This window comes from Daktulosphaira vitifoliae, unplaced genomic scaffold, assembly GCF_025091365.1.
Source record: "Daktulosphaira vitifoliae isolate Bord-2020 unplaced genomic scaffold, ASM2509136v1 Scaffold_3, whole genome shotgun sequence".
Classification (NCBI taxonomy): Eukaryota; Metazoa; Arthropoda; class Insecta; order Hemiptera; family Phylloxeridae; genus Daktulosphaira; species Daktulosphaira vitifoliae.
In genome coordinates this window covers 14,402,668-14,423,097 of record NW_026099574.1, presented here as the reverse complement: position 1 = coordinate 14,423,097, position 20,430 = coordinate 14,402,668, and the positions used below count along the sequence as shown (strand labels likewise).

Below are 20,430 nucleotides of genomic sequence, written 5' to 3'. Positions count from 1 at the left end.
TACCATATTGAAAAATATACTATTTTTGTATGATAATTATGGGTTTTGTATTTTATTTTAATAGAAGTTGATGTTGCTTTTGCAATTATCCATCAATTTTTTAAAATTAAACACTATCTACAGATTTGCATCGAAGCGTTTCTTATGATAGTGATTTTAATCACTGTCAGATTAAATCTATACTGGACCCTACTATGCAATGTCTCCACTATGCCGCGACCTTACTGTGCTACCGTTTTTTTTAACTATTCTGAAATTATTACATCATATTTAGTAAAAGATGTACAAAATTTGAGTTCCGTTGAGTTTAACCGAATTTTTGCATTTTTAAAGAGTGTCATTGAAAAAAGCTGCTATTTCGAGTATAATTTATTTTGGTATAACTTACAATTTTAAAATTTGAAATACGTAGTATTTCTGGAACATCTTCAAAAATTAAGTTGAAAAAGTTGAGTTTTGTAAAAAAAAATTGTTATTTTGAATCCCCTTTTGTGAGCAGATAAAAGGTCAGATTTTTAAAAATATTATATCAAATAATAGGGAAATATCTAAGGTTTCAATATAAAAAAAAACATGTTCATTTGTTCATTTTTCAAAAAGTTATTGAAATTTTTAGAAAAAAAAAATAAAAAAATATTTTGAAATTTACAGATTATAAAACTAGTAATTTTTTTGGAGATTTCTACCTTTTACGGGGAACGAGGGCAAAATTTTCATTATTATAAGATAATATCTTTGACAAGATACCATTTAAAATCTGTTAAAGTATCATTAAAAAAGTTGGTTCATTGAGAGATAAGAAAAACAGACTCCCATGATATAGCTAGAAATTTTTTACTTAAGTAACAGTTTAACCACTTTTCTTATCTGTAATAAAATTATATTATTTATAAAAAAAAAATTAATTTATTATTATTATTTTTTTAATTATTTAAATATTAAATTTTGTTTGATTTATGATAACTTTTTTTCATCTTAATCGTCATCAATTTTTTATGGTTATTATATTTTTAGTTTGAAATTTATATTATTTAATTGATATTATATTATTATTTGAAAATGTTTTTCAACCCTCAACAATTTACGATAAATTTATTATTTTAAGAGAAATTGAGTGGCTAGTATTAAAAGAATCACCCTGCATATAAATTATCCACATTAATATATTGATAATTTAAAATTAACTGTCAAAATTATACATACAATCATAAATTAAGTATTCCCAAACCAGCTAAATACATTTAATATACAGTTGTTCAGTAAGTAAGGAAACGGGTCAATTGTTACAAACAATGAAAACAATAGATACCCGTTTCCTGACTTACTGAACACCCTGTATAATTATCAATATAGATAATTCAAATACAATATAGTTAATGCATCCATCACTCCTTTTAATATTTGAAGTTTATTTACAATACTGGGTATTAAATATCTGTAAAGAATGTCAATTTGATTAAAATTAACTCATATTTTTGACTAATATTCAAGTCTTTGTTTTTTTCAAATTATTTTCTGATTCCCTGAATTTAGAAAAAGATAACCAATACATTTACAATGAAATCAAAAAAATGTCTTTGGATCGTATTAAAAATTACCCTTGTAACATGTATTATGAATTAATCCATAACCAATCTTGATATATTAATAAAACTTAGCTCAATTACATTATTTATTCCCCTAGCCAATAGGTACCTAAAATTGATTTTTTTTTTTTTTAACAATATTTTAAGTGTTAATCTATTGATGTAAATTAGCTAATAACCTTTACTGCAAATATTCATGATATTGATAGTTAAATGTACAAATAAAATAAGTACATATTCATACATTTTTCAAAGATTTAATTTAAAGTTTAATGTCACAGCATAATAAAATGATAATTGGATATTTCTAAATGCTTTTAATGGCACCATAAATAACTAATAAATTAATTTTATCCCAATCGAGTACAAGAAATTACTCTATCGTCCAAAAATGCACTAAACATAAGAAGAAAATCATTTGTAAATTTTTGAATTACACTTATTTTTAATGACATTTTTATTTAAAAATAACAGCAGTCAAGAAGACATTATCAATATCAAGCTGTAACATTATTTTTATGTGTTGGATGATATACCTAACATGATAGAATTTAATCAAGTATGTTACTAATATCTACTAATATTTTACTAATAACTTACAAATATATATCAACCAGGAAAAGTAAAAATTTTTTAAATAAAAATAATAATAATAAATAAATAATTTTGACTTATTTTCTAATGATATTTTTAAAATTCACCAACTGTATGCGTAATTTAAAAAGTTTTGAGGTATAAATTGCTTTTTATTTTACTTATCCCATAAAAATAGAAAAAAATTATGTTACATTTGTCTGTTGATACAAACTTTATCTTTTGCATGATTATTAATAAAATTAACAATAATTAAGAAAAGTATTAAATGTTTGCTTTTATTAATTACTGGTGGTAATTTAACTTTTACATTAGTTGGAATTTATAAATAACACGAAAATTTTTTTAATTAATTTTTTTTTATTTAGATTAACTGTGGTTTAAGTTATTTTATCATATAAAAAAACACATTATATGGAAATTATTAATTTTTTTTAATGACATGTTTAATTTATTTAAAAAATTAAAATTTATAAAAGTATTACAATTTTGAAACGATAATAGATACCTTATTTAATGCCTCTTTTTTGAAAAATATGTTATAACATTTATTAAATAGTTATTATAGGATAATAATATCGATCATAAACTATTAATTATATAAATAAAATAATCAATTATCCTAATAGAAAGTCAAAAACAAGTTTTTTAATAGAGATAAAACTTTGGTTACTCAAACAAAATTTTAAAATCTGTGTTGTAATTACCCTTAAGCTTCACATTAATTGGATCGACTATAAATATACCATCAACAACCTTAACTTATTGTACTACTTGTTGTTTATTCTATATTTATGCTAAATCTTTATATTCTACATCTTCATCAAGTCTGAAATAATATTTATTTAGATATTCTATACATTTTGTTTAATTTTGAATGTTTCAAAATTTCATTTTGAAAGTGTTCTGAATCTATGCTTGTGATTTATATTATTATTGATATTATTTCCATGTCTAATTTATTTTAATACTATAAAAAATAATACTATATTTATCTCTCTGTTTATTGTTAGAAATGAGTCATTACCACAATAAGAGAATTCAATTTGAAGAAGTCAATTTAATATGAAAAAGCTCAGAAATTTTAATAATTAACATATGGTATTATTCCCTTCTTTCCTACGCCCTTTAACACTTTTCTCATCATTGAACCAAAATTTTATTAAAATAAGATGTTTTAAAACGCCAGAGGTTTAAAATATTATTGTTTTTAATTGAAGTAAATATTTCAATTACGTTAATAATATTTAAATTATCACTACTTTTAACAACTTCATTTGAAAACAATAACAATTTTATTGTTAATTCGTTTTGTAAAATTATTGATTCTTATTGAAATATCCAAAAACATATGTGATAGTAAAATTTGTATTTATTTTTAATACATATATTTTTGTTATTAATTACTATAAAAATTATAGGAAGTTACCTATAAAGAATTTAATGTAAATAGCTAAACTATTAAAATTTTAATTTGTTCACAATAATTTTTTTTGTTTTTATCTGACATGTATAAATGTTTAATAATATGCATAGCTAATTTGTTATAATGTGCCAATATACAGGTTTTATTATTATTTATATACATCTTTATTATTGTTACCTTGTATGCATTTATTTATTTATTTTTAATTGTTGAAGAAATGTCAAAAAAAATTCAAGTCATCAATAAAATCATCATTCATTTGTCAAACATTAATTTCATTGTTTATATATATATAATTTCATAAAACTTTTCTCACTTTTTTTAAGTTGAAATGAATTGTATAAGAAGTTATAATATAATAGTTATATTCTCAGTGTAGAAGATTAATTATAGTGTAAAAATTATTAATAATATCTATCATGTTAAATTACAACTTATTATTTTTTAATTTATAGAGTAAAATATATTTTTTAGTTTGTCTTTCATGTAATGACTAAATACAACATAATATTTATATACTGTATATTGGTAAATCAAATTATTTATACTTCAAGTATTAAGAAAAAAATGTATTATATTATTGTACTTATAGTTTTAATTGAGGCATTGACTTAAAAATAAATTAATGTTAATTTTCTGTCACTTTTTTTATTTAATTGTGTAACAGTTCTTTTATCTATTTTTATTTATGTTATTGAATAACATTGATTTATGTTAATTATATCAGTTAACCAAATCTAAAATTTTTATCATGTTGGGGGCTTTATAAGAAATATTATTTCTTCCCCTCTACATTTTATCATAATTTAGAAACATTTTGATTTTATTGAAAGTAAATATTTAATTTTTTTACAATTAATGAAATACTATTTTTAATAGTAGTAACTACTTATCATTTTTATATTAGGGGTTCATTATTGATGATAGGCTAAAATATATGATTGTTAAATAATTATTATAAATTGAACATTGTATTTCAGAAAATGAATGTGACTAATAATAATTCTGAATATCACTAAGTTCCTCTTTATTATTAGTTAAAAACATTGAAAAATATTTGAGTTACTACCGTTATTTTAAGAATATTTTGAATTATTAGTACAATAAATACATTAGAACTTCAAAAATGCATATGCCATTTATTTATTTATTTATTATGCCATATATTAAAAAAATTATTTTATTACTACTTTTTACCACGAATATTCTTTAATTATAATTTTTGCATTTGCTTAAGCAAACTAAATATTATAATAGGTAAAAATCTTATTTGGCATGTTAATTACTACTGACAAAACTTAAATTGAAGGAGCTCAAGACAAATTGAACATGATGCTTCAAGAAAAAAATATCTTTACTTAGCAAGAAGAAAATGTTGGTGCCCTTTTATTATTATTCAACAATAATTTGATTTTATAAGGAATTGATTATATATACTTTTAATTCTAGTTTTTAAATATTATTAAAAGCATAATTAATAATATTAAATATACATTTATTTATATTTAAATAAAAATATACTTTTTAGTTATGATATTACAGAGAAAAAAATGATTCATCATTCATTATACCACTAAAATTGTTATATCTTTAAAAATAAAACTTTTCACAGGGTAGGCTACATAATGATACCAAAATTTTAATACATAAATTTTTTAGTTAATTGAAGGTGTAACTCCATTATTCCATTGTATTTCAATATATGGCCATTTAGTTTGTAAGCAAGACTGTAAGTTGTTATCTTCAGCAATACAAATTACATCAGATTCTTGGATAACTGCATTCCCTTCAATGTAAGTCACTTTGGAATTAGGATTAGATCTAGGTTGTCCATTATAATGAAATACCACAAAAATATCTGGCGTTTTATTTTCTTGATCAGAAAAAAACTCGTCCATAAAAGATGGCATCAAAATTATACCAAGACCTTCAGAATCCAATTTTGTTGACATTAAATTCACACTAAAAAAAAAATTAATTATCTAGCTAATAAATATCATTATTATTAGATAGTTTTCTTACTACTCGTCATCAGATACTAGGTCAAGCTTTTCTAATAATGGTTTTAAGCATTGTGTGCTTATAAAATTATTTCCATCCTGATCAAACAGCTTAAATGTCCGTCTAGCTATGTCAGCTTGTGTTTCTTTACTGACCAAATTTTGATCAAAAGAAAACAATACTAAACATTTATAATTAAATTACATAAAAATTAATGTAATTTTATACATAGATGAAATTCTTAAAAAATATAAATCACTTTATTATATTACCAGTGAGATGTGTATCACTACCTAATACCCAGACAGGATTACATGGATTTTTTAGATATGTTCCAACTTGACAATACCTTAAATGTTCTAATAAAGACATAAACCCAATTTCACTTTGCTTTTCAATGCCTTGCAGCTCTAAATAAAAATATAAATTATTATTAGGGTTCAGAAGACATGCATTTATAAATTTTGTTTGAGTTACTTTGAAGGGTTTTAAGTAGGAATATATAGTAGAATAGAAATATTTTTTTTAGGAAGTCAGCGTAAGACTCCTTTAATTTTTCACAAAACTATAACTTCAGTAATAACATATTACTAAGTTCTCAAGTCAATTAATAAAAATGTACACTGCCTGTTGGTGTGTTCAGAATAACAAAATTTATAAATGTATATAATTTCAGGTTCTATTATAATAGATTCCAATAATTATCACAAATTGTTTTTTTAATTGCAAATGAAATTTGATTATAATTAAGAAATACATTTTAAAAATTTATTCAAATAAGTAAAGTATTTGTAAGCTTATGCATTTATACATTTTGTTAGAGTAGTCATGAAAACAAATATTACTAAATTGACGTATTTGTAGCTAAATTCAAAACTAAGCAATATATTTCACTTGTAGCATATCAACAGAAGAGTTTAATTCCCATTTTTTTTGTGTTATTTCGCTTAAGTTTCTTTAAGATGGCTCAATCAAAAGTTATAAATACATGAACTTAAAAGCCCTGTACATAATTTACAGAGGAAATTTTAGGCATGGCACCTTCTTCCTTTTTGTTTTAATTATCGAACTTTCAATGTAGATATATATTTTGAGCCTAAAGAACAAGGACAAGTTTTCTATGGTTCATTTATTACAGATAAATGCTCAATTTACAAATATTCTTTACATTTTTTAATTCATGAAAATTACAATTATGGTTATTACACAGAATAGAAATATCAAAATAATTACTATGTTTACTATAATGGTAATAAATTTTTAAAATATTATTCATAATCTTTTTATCTTTTAGCTGAATATCGGAGCTGAAATACTAAAAAATGGACTACAGTACAACAGAAAATTATGATTGACTGCAAATACTTTGTAGAGATAATATATAATTTCTAATCCAAAAAATTTGACTAACATATTACGATTAAGTTCTCAGGAATATTGAAAAAATAATGACAAATTTTACTAGAGAAATGGTATTTAATTTAAAGAAATTTTACTTAGTTTATTATGCTCTAACTATTTTTTTAATTTTATATAATTTTAACTACTAACATAATATTTAACTTATTAGGATAATTTATGCATTTAAAAATTTATATTTTATTATATTATATTATATATATGATATTCCCTTCATTTTTATTAAAAAAAGATTGTATTAAATAATTTAAGATGTTGGTTTGAATGAAACCTATATCTTCTTGCTTTAAAAAGCCTACCTTAAGAAATCATAATCTTTATTTTAATAAAATATTGTAACTCACTTAATCCAGCCACTACTTGGTCATTATTAAAAACATTAGAAACAGCTTGTCCAGTAATCATCATATTAATCAAACTTTGACTACCATAACCAAATTCTTTATCAATCAAAGGAACTTCAAGATCACTAATTTCTTCTTTAAGTTTTAATAAACCCTAACAATTATTCAAGTTAATTAATTTGCTAAAATTTTAAAAGTATTATTACTAAATTACCTTAGAATGCATAACAGTATACAAAAATAACAATATACCAAATGTGTCACGCATAAAACTAACATGTTCATAGAAAAATGTTTCAACATTATTTCTGTTAACTATTTCTACCCTAGAAAACAATAATTAAAATTATTATTTTAAATGTTACCTAATAAGATTCAAATTAGAAATTTACAGAGTGATTAATTGATTGATGACCATTTGATTTCTTCTTAAATAACAATAACTTTTAGATTTTTTTTGATACTTGTATGATTGCTGGTTAAGTATAATATATATGATAATGATAAGTCATTTTTATTTAGTTGGAACATTTTCTAAAACGTAAGCTAGCTTAATATGAATGTCATCAAAAAATTTAAATGATCTCTTTTTAAGGCATAATGAATGGACCTAATTGGTATTTAATGATTCATCAATTGAGCAATACATGGACTTAAATAAATTAAATATAAAAATTCTTAGCAATATTTATTTAAGAGAAATCAATTGTTCAACAGTTGATCAGTTATCATATATGTACATACTTAAGCATCGAATGAAAACGGCTATGCTCTAGGCATATTTCTTTATTATCAATATGTACAAACTTTAGTTGATCATTACCAACTGTTGCTTGACATAGAATATCACAAGCCGCTTTTGTTAATAAATGATTTTGTTCATCATTCTCAACCTGAAAAGAAATATATCAATAATTGTTACGTTTTAAATAAAAAATATAAAGAGATTATATACCTTTTTCCAATCATCATCTATAGATTTGTTTTTGACAATATTTTTTACAATATAAGCTTGCATAGGTGCTAAAACGGCACAAGGACCTCCTTCAAACTGCACCAGAGCAGTAGGTTCATCATCACTAAAACTAAATCCTGTTAACAACAAAATATTAGATAGCATTGAATAAAAATATAAGACTTAGTTAACAGGTTTATGTATTAACAGCAAACGAATACCTTGAGTCCACCGTTGAAATATATCTTGTCGCACCTGCTGTCCCCAAGTTAATTTAATAATTTCTTCTAGCTCTTTGTCGACAACATTTTGTGGCACTCCGAGCGCCGCCATTGTCACTCTTTATAACCTACTCATTGCGATAAGTTTCTATAACAAGTTTCAATTACTTCTGAATAATTTAAATAATTTTCCCAATGTTATTTATCAATTTTGAAACTTATACATATTAAGCCTACAATAAAGCAAAAAGCTATCACCAATAAAATGACTACAATTTATTACATAACCTAAATTTATCATTATCACGTAAGTATAGAAAAATTATTTTTAATAAGTTGTAATATCCGATAACACATTGATCAATTTTAAATGGTTATATGAAAGCGATTGCAATTTGAGTATTAAAATATTTTATTAATGAATTAATTTAATCATAATTTCTATTCTGTTTTATGAAATGACGTCTTAAAAAATAATCGTTTTGGCCACACTGTATTAGACCCTTTTACATTTTGAGCTGTAGTCATGAATAGTGTTTATTTTTGATAGATATTTTATCTTCGTTTAATTTGATTTCGTTGCGAGTAATTTTCTTCTTCATTTAGCTTTTTAAAAAACTATTAGTTGTACTTATTCAAAGAACACCTTTGGAATATGAAACAACAGAATTAAAATAATTATAAGGTAATTTATTGTATTAATTTTTCTTACATTCTTTAAATTTTTTAGAACATGGTATTAATAACTGTACAGCTTAAATATTTCGCAATATGTAAAATGAGCTATTATTGCATGTCCTTTAAGTTGTCAAATATGGTATCTAAGCATGTTCTTCCTTATTAATATAAATGATATCGATTCTATTAAAATATTTTAATGAACTAATTATTTAAAAAAATACTTATTTTAGATATTTATTCAATAAAAATGATGTTTGTAAACATACATTTATTAATCAATATAAATTTTTTTGACCAAAATTATGAATAAGTTTTATTTGATTCAAAGTAAATATTCTTCTATAATTTTTAAAACTAGTAATATTTTTCAACATATCTAAATTATATTATAATGGCAATAAAAAATAATGATTTTAATACCAATTATTAATAAGTGAGAATGGTAATGCTATAAGTGAATTATATATGTGTATAATCATATATAAGACATTTTTCATAAAATGTGGGTAAACATTTTTATAATGTCTACTTCAGTAGTAAAATCATTATTTTGTTATATTTAAATTCAAGTTTTATTAATAAATTGAACCAATTAATAAAGTGATATAATGTTATAACATAATATTTATTAGCATAATTTCTTCAAATTGTTTAATAGTATTATAATTTTTGTTAAAATAGTTTCTTTTTATATTAATTGTTATATTTTGTATAAATCAGAATAAATATTATACTACCTAAATTTTTAGGTAATAGTTAAAGAAATATTTCATTATGTCACTTAAACCTAAACCAATTAACTTTACGGAGAAATGGAATAGTCTTCAAGAAACTGTTAAGGGTGTGATAACTTTAGATCGTGTACCTAGAGAAGCTTGGAATGAGCGGTTCAATGATGTATATTCAATGTGTGTGGCATTTCCAGAGCCTCTTGGGGATCAACTTTATGATTCTACTAAGTTATTTCTAGAAAATCATGTTCTTGAATTACTTAGTATCATACAAACAGGTGGAACAGCTAATCTTTTACAAAATTATTACACATATTGGCAAAAATATAGCAAAGGTGTAAAATATCTACATTCTCTATACCAGTATGTATTAATTGTTTTAAAATTGTATTTTAAAATAGTATGTACAATATATTATTTTAGATATTTAAACAATCAACATATTAGAAAACATAAATTATCTGAAGCTGAAGTTTTATATGGAAACATAACACCTGATGCTACTGAACAAATGGAAGTCGGGGAGCTAGGACTTGATGTATGGAAACATAATATGATTGTACCTCTTAAAGATAGTATGCTTGGTCTATTATTAGATGAGTTTGATAAACAAAGACAAAATATTTCTACAACTACATCATTAGATATAATATCAGGAGTTATTGATTCGTTTGTTGTTGTTCAAGAATTCAGAAAAAAACATCCTTTAGAAGTAAAATACATTAAACATTATTTTGTAATACTTTATTTTCTATGTTCAGAACATAAAAAGCTTTTTATTTTTACAGCTATATCAGAGTTATTTTGAAAGACCATTTTTAGAACAAAGTAGTGAACATTTTAAACGTGAAGCTGCACGACTACTACAAGAGTGTTCAGTATCAGAATACATGGTTAAGGTTTTACAAATTTTAAAAGAAGAAGGAATTAGATCAAAAAAATATCTTCATGACAGGTAAATTTCTATTACATATATTTAAGGTTAACATTTTTATTTAAATATCCCTTACATAACTCAATTTTAATATTTTTATATATTTTTTTGTGTTAATAACAAATGTAAAAATATATATGTTTATTACTCTCCCTGTTTGTAATCGCCAATGGCTATTGTTGCTAAAGCTTTATTTAAAAATAAATAATCAATTACTCATAACTTTTTCTAATATTGGATTATTAGATATTTGTTCAAATTTTTACATCTTTCCATTTATATAATATTATTTTTTAATAAAATTATAAATGGATATAATAATCATTAAATTACAAATTTTTTTTTTACTGTATATCAGTTCAAGTATTGAACAAAAAAATTAATACTAATTAAATTTATAAGGCTAATATCAGCCAGGAATAAGTATTGGTTTCAATATTCTCTACTTTTAAATATTTTATTCAAAGAACTTAAATTATGTTTTAATATTTTTAGTACATATGGAAAAGTTCGAGAGCGATGCCGTCAACATATGGTTGGTGACCATTTAGCATTTTTACATGGTGAATGTGAATCAATGGTAAAAGAAGAACATCGAGAAGATATGCACAATATTTATTTACTTCTACGAGAAGTCAAAGATGGAATGATTAAATTAGTAGATATATTTCGAGAACATATTAAACAACATGGGATTAAAGTTATTGAACTATTAAAACCTGAGCAAGTATGTTTTAATTAAAAAATATGTATTTATTCTAAAATTAATCTTTTATATACAATTATAGATTTATGTTCATTTTGTTGAAGAAGTTTTGGCTGTTCATAAAAAGTATAAATCTATGGTTATTGATGTATTTGAAAATGATCTGTGTTTTAGTGGTGCTTTAGATAAAGCATTCACAGTTATTATCAACTATAAACAAGTTAAAAACCAACCATCTAAATCTCCTGAATATTTATCCAAGTATTGTGACAACTTGTTAAAAAAATCATCTAAAGGCATGTCAGAATCTGAAATTGATGATAAACTCTCACAATCTATTACAATATTCAAATATGTTGATGATAAAGATGTATTTCAACGATTTTATCAGAGACATCTTGCAAAACGCTTAATTCATCAACAGAGTCAATCTATGGATGGTGAAGAAGGCATGATTAACAAATTAAAAGTATAAAGCTTTAATTAGTTTTATAATATTGTAATTTATTAATGCTTATAATTTGAATCATAGCAAGCATGTGGCTATGAATTTACCAATAAATTACATAGGATGTTCACTGATATCAGAGTTTCTGAGGGATTAAACACTAAATTCCATAATGAATTTCTACCAACTTCAGGAGGAGAATTAAATGTTACTTTTTCCATGTATGTTTTACAAACTGGAGCTTGGCCTTTGGGATCTTCTCCAGTATCATCATTTGTAATTCCTGAACAATTAATACCTTGCATGCAATATGTAAGTATAAAAAATAATTTTGAAATATACCCTATTATAATTAAGTTGAAAACTAATTATATTTTAAAATTCCATTTAAATTTTAGTTTGAAGAATTTTACAAAAAAAAGTTCAATGGCCGTAAATTAACATGGCTTCATCATCACTGTCAAGGTAAAAAATAAACTTAATAATTATTCCAGTAATGATAGTGAAGCCCTATGAAATTTTCCTGATCTTCTCTTCGATCTGTCCTGATCTAATTAACAGTAAAAATACTCTATTTTGCCTCATGTAGCTCACAATATTAATCCCCCTTTTGTAGCCAATATTTTTAATTCCTGTTCTCAATTAAATTATTTCCAAAATATCTTTCCTTTGAAATTATGTTTTTGTTATTTAATCTGTAATTTTTTTTTTTCTTACGCCTTTTTTTAATTAACATTTAAAATTAATAATTAATAATTTTTAATTTTGTAAATTAAAAGCTTTGTTAGCAGTAATATTCAATATTTTTTAATTTCTCTTTATTTTAAAGTATACTAATAATAATTATTATTCTTATATCTGTTATACTTTTAGAACATAGTATTGTTACTATTATATTTTTTACTATTCGCTCATAATTGTTAAGTTGATTATTATTTTACTAAAGGCTATTGAAAAAAAAAAAATTTTAATTATGGTTTTTAGGAGAGTTAAAGTTAAATTATTTACAAAAAGTGTACATGGTCACTATGCAGACTTTTCAAATGGCTATTATGTTGTTGTTTGAAAATCATAACTCCTTGAAATATTCTGAAATTCAAGAATTACTCCAGTTGTCTAATGATCAATTTCAAAAGCACATTAATAGTTTAGTTGAGTGTAAACTTTTACTGATTGATGGTGATGTAAGTTCTATCCATTTTTTTAAAATTAATAATAGTTCATATTGCTGATAAAATAAATTAAAATGCAACAGATAGTAACATTAAATACATCATACACTAATAAACGTACAAAATTACGTATAACTGCTGCTCTTCAAAAAGATACACCACAAGAAATTGAACAAACGGTTAATTCTGTAGAAGATGATAGAAAAACATACCTGCAAGCTGCTATTGTTCGGATCATGAAAGCACGTAAAGTTTTAAGACATAATCAATTAGTGAATGAAGTAAGTATATTAAAGATAACTATCCTGTATTTTTATAAAATATTACTTTAAGAATTAATTTAATTATATATGCCTAGATATTATCTCAATCAAAGTCATTTGCTCCATCAATTGCATTAATTAAAAAATCTATTGAAACGCTTATTGATAAAGGCTACCTAGAACGTACTCCTAATTCATCTGATGGATATAGTTATGTTGCATAAATTATTTGAGAAATATATGTATATTTTTATAAATTTTATTTTTGTTTCTGTGTTTTTCAAATAACCTAGAATGGTTTTATTTAATGTAAATAATTAGAACTTAACTAATTTATATTTTTTCAATTTTTGTTCTTGTATACTGTGTACCTATATTAACTAAATAGATAATTTAGTATATCATTTTTTAAACAAATAAAAACAATTTTAATTGTACTATGTTATATATATATATACTGTACATTTTGTAACTTAAAATTTGATTCATTATTGAACAATTAAGTAGGTGGTAATATTAAGATTTTGTTAAATATTTAACGTTACAAAAATATTTATTATAGTAACATGTTTTTTTTGTTTTTTTAGATGTAAAAAAAATATAAAGAGATAATTATCATCTCTTATTTCTTAATTATGGTTATTTACAAAAAATATTTTGGAATTAAAAGTTAAATTCTTTATTCTAATAGATGAATTTCATATCTAAGTTTCACAAGTCACTTTTTTTTAAGTAATCTTAACACATTTTGAAAAAAAAAAGTGACTTGTGACAATTTACTACAAGTATACAGAAATTATTTTATACTCTTCAATAACCATTGTACCATCAAGTAAAATTATTGTCTTGTTTTATAATAACTTGATAGATAAGTTTTATAAAAATTATAGTAACCTGTTATTTTTAGAATTGTAATTTATTATTTGTTACCAAGATAAACAACAATTTATATAGTTATGATTAAAATATTAGATCAATTCTTTTTCTCTTCCTATTACCACAACCAGACGGGTACAAGGGTAACCATAGAAAATCTTATGATAGTATAGATAATATTACTATTCTTTTTTCTCATTTCAATTATAAGAAAACTTAAGAAAAACCTATTTGCTATTATAAGCAATCACTCAAGCGAACATAATTTCCATGGAAAAACTTCAATATCTAAAACCACTATTTTTTGTGCAAAAAATGCGTTTTTTAAAAATTCATGTTTTCCAAATTTTAAAACTAAAAATTATATATATACATATATTTTTTATTATTATTTTTTTTTAATAAAAAATGTTATAAATTATAATATTATAGTTTAAAAGTAAAACGATTATTAAAAACAAATAGTATTGCAAAATATTAAATAGATAAGTTATAAGAATTTTCAGATCATGCTGAACCACTCATGTATAATGCCATATACATATATAATGTACATGTATAATAATTGTTTACTAATTAAATTATACAATTATATTAATATGTATAATACAATTTGTTTATATACTACATAATATTAGTATTTATGAATTCATTCCTTCCCTTTTCCATCCCCCCTATATCACAAAATTACATTTATTATTATATAAAATATTTTTTTAAGGAAGGAAATACATTTACCCAATTTAGATTTTAACGAATTTTGCAGGTACTACAGTTGCTATCCGTAGATACGCCTATGATTCATATTAGAGAGCCTAAATAATTATTATTTCATTATAATAATTAATATTATAATGTTCTATCGTAACATTATATTAAAACATAATATTCTTTTGAATATACTATGTGCCGAAGAAATTTTTGTTTAATCTTACATTTTAGTAATAAATTATCTTAATAAATAATATTTTGAAGAAGCGTCCTCTAAAATTGGAAAATGTTTTATAATGAATCATTTGTAAGCAGGCATTTATAACACCATGTAAGTTTTTCAGTTAAATAAAAAGAAAAAAAATCAATGTGTTATGCAAGAAAATCATCAACCGAATCATATTGATACTAATCAGGACGCACTTATGCCGCTTCTTTAGAAGCTCGAAAGTTCTAAACAATCCTTGTCCATTACATCGAATAGAACGTATTATAAACGTGTATTGCTTACTGTGGCCTAGTTATTTAGAAGTAAAACAAAAACAAAACTATCTATGTTGTATAGACTGCATTGCTAACCGAATTATACTCATTTAATTATAACATTTTCAGTGATTTAATTATTTAATTAAATTTATTGACGTTCCAAGGTTAGTAGTAATATATTCATCATTCTGTAAAAACGATCATTAAATTTTAAACCAATTATGGGGTTTTTAAGGGAATGGAAGAAAAGGCGATTTTGGATATTTCTGATTTGCGATGCACCGAAATAGATTCTGGGAATACAGTACTCGAGGGATTATTGGGAGGAACTCATAATTTCGGTAAAAAAATATCGGCTACAATTAATTTTTTTACTATTGTATGATTCTTATGTGATTTTTTTTTTTTTTTGAGATTCTAAATTATTTTCAGAGTATAATAATGACGTAAGGACTAGTCTATCGATTAACTGTGATGACAATGATCAATCGTCAGAATCACTTAGCACTGATCAAAGTAATAATGTAGTCAACGCCAAAAGGAAACAACGTAGATACAGGTTATTAACATCTCAACACATAACCTCCACAGTCAAAATTAATTTACATACATTTGTTTAATAAAAATTTTATAGAACTACATTTACTAACTTTCAACTAGAGGAATTAGAAAATTCTTTTCAAAAAACTCATTATCCTGATGTATTTTTTCGTGAAGAGTTAGCTTTACGGATAGACTTAACAGAAGCAAGAGTACAAGTGAACTATAGAAATAGCTTCATTTTAATTTTTCTAAAGGGAAAATGTATTTTTATAATATGTCATCTATTAGGTATGGTTTCAAAATCGAAGGGCTAAATGGCGTAAGCAAGAAAAATGTTTAGTCAATCAGCATCAAAATCCACATCATGAACAAAATACTATTCATTCTTGCTTATCAGGTTTGCATTCATTTTCAATTATCTAACAATTAGCAAAATTATAGAAATATTCCATAGTTTTTTTCTTAACTTGTTTCGTTAGAATATGGTTAAAACTACTCCCGCAATTTTATTATGAAAAATTAATTAGATAACTTAAGTTAAAATGTTAGGGGAGATTGGGCGCATTCGCCCACCTAATGAAAATTTGCAATTCAAAGTATATTATTAAGAATTGAATAACGATTTGCATCTAAAAATTAAGATAAACTTATTGATTACCAATACCTTTGCTCATTTTTTATCAAAAATTAAAGGAATGGGTAAAATTTAGTAATTAGTAAATTAAATTTTGTATGTATTAAATATATGAGTTGGTAATACCGCCCATTAATTGAAAATTTTGTTATAACAATAAAAAAAAAAAGGCAAATTTATCTTTATAAAAACAATAGTATTAAACATAAACATCTTAATAATATTTTATTTATCCCTTTATCTCTTGATACATGTATACCAAAAATATCAGCCCCGGTTTAAGGATTTATAGGGGGGTAGGGCAAACGTTTCAGGGTCCATCTTGAATTTTACTAGTCTAGTCATGATTAGTCATAGAGCTTTTCTGGTTTTTTTTGCTCGTTACTTTTTTTATGGAAGCGATATTGTCCATAGGGTTCATCTAAAGTACTACTCTTCATATAGGTCTCAATTTAGCCTTGAACAGTATTTTTATTTCTTTTAAATATAATCTGTAATAAAATATAAAATTATTTAAAATATTATTAAATCATAGCATATCATAATTATACAAAATTTTACAAACTCAATGAAATAGTTAGAATAATATTACGAATATCAATAAATAGACGTAAACATTTAGTGGCCCGTTACCACTAACTCATACTTAACTTCTTATAGTTTTTTAACAAAGGAACTGATTTATATGCGTTTATAAATTTTGTTAAGATATTCCGAACATATAATCAACCTTTTCTTTTTTTTCTCCGATCGGCTTGATTGTGGACCGCCCTGGAACTACCGTTAGGTATTACTTCAGGGCGGCCCACGCCGTCTTTAAAACTCACACCACCACGTTAAAGCGAAGGGGGCACAAATAACTCACGAAACAAAAACATAAAAACATAAAAACATAAAACACAAATACCTAAGGCGCCGGCCTAAACCAGCGCCTCAGGTCCTCCTGTGCCGGGCGGCGAGGCTGCCTCTGTCTCAGGCGTTCCGCTTCCTCCTTCTTTTTCAAGATGGATTCGGCGAACGCCTGGACGAGCCTCCACGCCTCCCGGCTCCTCAACATCAGGTCCACCATGGACCCGACTCGGAACGTGGACCCTAGTCGAGACTCCAAAGAGTCCCGTTCCTGGGCCCACGCCTCGCACCGGAAGAGGATGTGCAAAGCGCTATCAGCCTCTCCCGGGCGATCCGAACAGTGGTCGCACGTCGGCGCGGCTGCTTTACGAATACGGTGTAAGTACTCGTTAAAGCAGCCGTGGCCGGACATCACTTGGGTGAGACGATAAGTCATCTCACCGTGAGTCCGGTCCACCCACCTGTCCAGCCGATCGGGTCCTATGAGGGACCTGGTCCACTCGCCTCTCGTTTCCTCCGAGAGGCGAGTCCGCCACCGGAACATGGTCATCCGCCTGAGCGCTAGCCGGTCCTCGGGTTCGAGGGACCGGTTTCGCTCTCGGCGGAGCTCATGCCCGGCGGCGCGTTCCTCGGCGAGCAGGTCGGCGGGCGGCAGTGACGACAGGATACCCGCCGCCACTCCGGACACCGTTCGGTACGCCGAAACANCCGCCGCCACTCCGGATACCGTTCGGTAAGCCGAAACTGTCCGGATCGCCGCCCGCCTTTACACCCTGAGCAGGGCTTCACGGTTTTTGGACGAATACTGAAGAGTATCCGCCCAAACGGGGGACCCGTACAGGAGAACCGAGTGTACGACGCTGACTAAAAGTCTACGCCGCATCTCTCTCGGCCCTCCCAGATCGGGCATGAGTCCCGCCAAGCAATTCATGACTTTCCGCTGAGCCGCACGGGTAATGTGCGGTCCGAACTTTAGACGTTTGTCTATGACAAGGCCCAGATAAGTCATGGAGTCCTTAAGCGGGATCTCCACCCCCAGCACGGCGAGCCGTGGAGGAGTGAACTTGTACCTGCCCGTGAACAAGACCGCTTCGGTCTTGTCCAGGGCGAGGCTAAGTCCACTCCCCTCCTGCTGGACACATAATCAACCATTACAAATTTTTATTAATTGGTTTTAAATCACAGTAATGTGCTATAACTGATTTTAGGATGTATTAGGGGGATTTATGTTTATAAAACGAAAAATATTTCTATGCTACTATATACTTCTTCAACTAAGTTACACAAACTTGGGTTCCTCTAAAGTGTATCAAATAAAATGAATAAATGTATCCGTATAATCAAGGATTATAGATATTTAATTCCAGTGAACAATTAAAATAATTTATATTTATAGGACGATGGTTTATAAATAAATAAAATTAAGTAAATATATAATAATACGCGCCCATTTGAAAAGTTAAAGGGATCCAAAGTCGGGACAATTTTTTTTTTTTGACTTATATTACGTAACAAGATTCAATTAGACATATGTTTAAAGGACGTAGTATTTACGAAACATTATCAAAAATTAAGTTAAAAAAGTTCTACTTTATATACGTATTTTTCAAAATTTGATCGGCCCTGTATAAAATGAAATTGTGCGATTTAAAAAAAAAAATATTTCGGACGAAAAGAATATATATATATATATGTACTATTTAGAAACAAAAATTTGTGTTGATCCATACATTTTTCAAAAAGTTATAGTAATTTAAAGTTGAAAATATAAAATCGAAAATTGTAACACAAAAATAGCATGTTTTTAGTTACGACAGCCATTTATAGGTATACTTATATACCTATATTTCGATAGTTGCTTTTCGATATTTCCCATCACAAGGATGATAATAATTTTACGAATTAAATATTAGTAATAGTCATTTTTTAGGACGTATAAGTCTTCGCATCGAAGCTAAAAGCTGCTATTTCGAGTATAATTTATTTTGGTATAACTTACAATTTCAAAATTTGAATGTATTATATTCAATAAGGTATAATAGGAGAATTAAAAAAACCCAGCACATGGGGGTCGCGGCACAGTGTTAACGTGGCATAGTTGGATCAAGTATAATGATAACTGACAGTGATTAAAATCACTACTATAAAAAATGCTTCGATGCAAAACTTTAGATAGTATTTAATTTTAAAAAACGGTACTACAGTGGGGTCGAGGCACAGTGTGGATGAAGCATAGATTGGACAAGTATAGATGATCTGCTATTTCCTTATTTATATCCTGATTAAGATAAAGTATGTCGAATGAAAGAGGGATATAAATATTATTTCTTATAAAAAAATTGTATTGATCCATACAATTTTTTAAATGTTTTAGTATTTTAAAGTAAAAAAAAACTCAGCAGAGTGATAAAGTTGTAATTTTGAATCACCCCTCGTGGGCAGGTAAAGGGTCAGATCTATAAAAAATATATATATTGATTTGTTCATTTTTAAGTTACGGCAGTTTTTAGTAAAAATAATTGAAAAAATATTGAAAATAAGCGGTTTTTTAAATTTGTAATTTTTTTGGTGATTTCCCCCACGGGGAACGAGTCAAATTTATTCAATTTTTGAGGTCCATGTCTTCGACTAGATACGATTTGTGATCTTTTGAGGTATCAATGAAAGAAATCGCTTAGGTGAGAGCTGAGAAAAAGTGGTAACAGACACAAAAAAAAAACACATCATAGTAAAACCAATACTTTCTCAGCTTCGCATCGAAGTTAAAATTATATATGAAGAGTGAATGTGTCAAACGTTCTATGTGCCAAAAAATTGAAAAATTGTTTTATTTCTGATTTATGTTCTATG

The 20,430-nt window shown here is 25.8% G+C and overlaps 4 protein-coding genes across 22 annotated transcripts in view; 3 read left to right on the top strand and 1 right to left on the bottom strand.

Moving 5' to 3' along the window:
* The window catches only part of LOC126903033 (protein Malvolio), a 20,048-nt gene extending 15,805 nt beyond the window's left edge, over positions 1-4,243 (top strand). For 5 of the 6 annotated variants that reach the window (XM_050680940.1, XM_050680941.1, XM_050680944.1 and 2 more), the window contains 2 exons: positions 2,061-2,145; positions 3,194-4,243. In XM_050680940.1, the coding sequence (XP_050536897.1) occupies positions 2,061-2,094 (34 nt within the window). In that variant the 3' untranslated portion in view covers positions 2,095-2,145; positions 3,194-4,243. The remainder of the gene's footprint in view (positions 1-2,060; positions 2,146-3,193) is intronic. The other variant, XM_050680942.1, reaches the window with a different exon arrangement.
* An 866-nt stretch (positions 4,244-5,109) lies between these two features.
* Positions 5,110-8,818, bottom strand: LOC126903035 (ubiquitin carboxyl-terminal hydrolase MINDY-3). Its single transcript, XM_050680945.1, has 8 exons — positions 8,547-8,818; positions 8,326-8,462; positions 8,115-8,263; positions 7,585-7,696; positions 7,371-7,524; positions 5,880-6,017; positions 5,629-5,788; positions 5,110-5,568 (listed from the first exon to the last, which is right to left on the bottom strand). The coding sequence occupies exons 1-8, from the start codon at positions 8,656-8,658 to the stop codon at positions 5,262-5,264; spliced, it is 1,269 nt and encodes a 422-aa protein (XP_050536902.1). The 5' UTR covers positions 8,659-8,818; the 3' UTR covers positions 5,110-5,261.
* Positions 8,819-9,062: 244 nt separating this feature from the next.
* LOC126903032 (cullin-2) lies at positions 9,063-13,928 on the top strand. The gene is made up of 11 exons (XM_050680937.1): positions 9,063-9,231; positions 9,977-10,321; positions 10,382-10,670; positions 10,747-10,913; positions 11,388-11,619; positions 11,681-12,067; positions 12,131-12,358; positions 12,445-12,511; positions 13,031-13,230; positions 13,302-13,499; positions 13,577-13,928. The coding sequence occupies exons 2-11, from the start codon at positions 10,002-10,004 to the stop codon at positions 13,703-13,705; spliced, it is 2,217 nt and encodes a 738-aa protein (XP_050536894.1). The 5' UTR covers positions 9,063-9,231; positions 9,977-10,001; the 3' UTR covers positions 13,706-13,928.
* A 1,453-nt stretch (positions 13,929-15,381) lies between these two features.
* Positions 15,382-20,430, top strand: part of LOC126900861 (paired mesoderm homeobox protein 2-like) — a 29,177-nt gene continuing 24,128 nt past the window's right edge. The window contains exons 1-5 of one of the 14 annotated variants that reach the window (XM_050676849.1): positions 15,382-15,718; positions 15,790-15,895; positions 15,969-16,113; positions 16,189-16,306; positions 16,386-16,494. In XM_050676849.1, coding sequence (XP_050532806.1) covers positions 15,793-15,895; positions 15,969-16,113; positions 16,189-16,306; positions 16,386-16,494 — 475 coding nt within the window. In that variant the 5' untranslated portion in view covers positions 15,382-15,718; positions 15,790-15,792. The other 13 variants (XM_050676845.1, XM_050676850.1, XM_050676847.1 and 10 more) reach the window with 13 other exon arrangements.

What these genes read in the sequence shown, in the direction of transcription:
- LOC126903035 (XM_050680945.1), bottom strand. Translation starts at nt 8,658, where the DNA reads ATGGCGGCGCTCGGAGTGCCACAAAATGTTGTCGACAAAGAGCTAGAA. An exon ending in CGTTTTCATTCGATGCTTAA is followed by an intron (nt 7,697 to 8,114) that starts GTATGTACATAT and finishes ATTGTTTTCTAG; the next exon opens with GGTAGAAATAGTTAACAGAA. An exon ending in CCAAGTAGTGGCTGGATTAA is followed by an intron (nt 6,018 to 7,370) that starts GTGAGTTACAAT and finishes ATTTTTATTTAG; the next exon opens with AGCTGCAAGGCATTGAAAAG.
- LOC126903032 (XM_050680937.1), top strand. Translation starts at nt 10,002, where the DNA reads ATGTCACTTAAACCTAAACCAATTAACTTTACGGAGAAATGGAATAGT. An exon ending in AACTATTAAAACCTGAGCAA is followed by an intron (nt 11,620 to 11,680) that starts GTATGTTTTAAT and finishes ATACAATTATAG; the next exon opens with ATTTATGTTCATTTTGTTGA. An exon ending in TTTTACTGATTGATGGTGAT is followed by an intron (nt 13,231 to 13,301) that starts GTAAGTTCTATC and finishes AAAATGCAACAG; the next exon opens with ATAGTAACATTAAATACATC.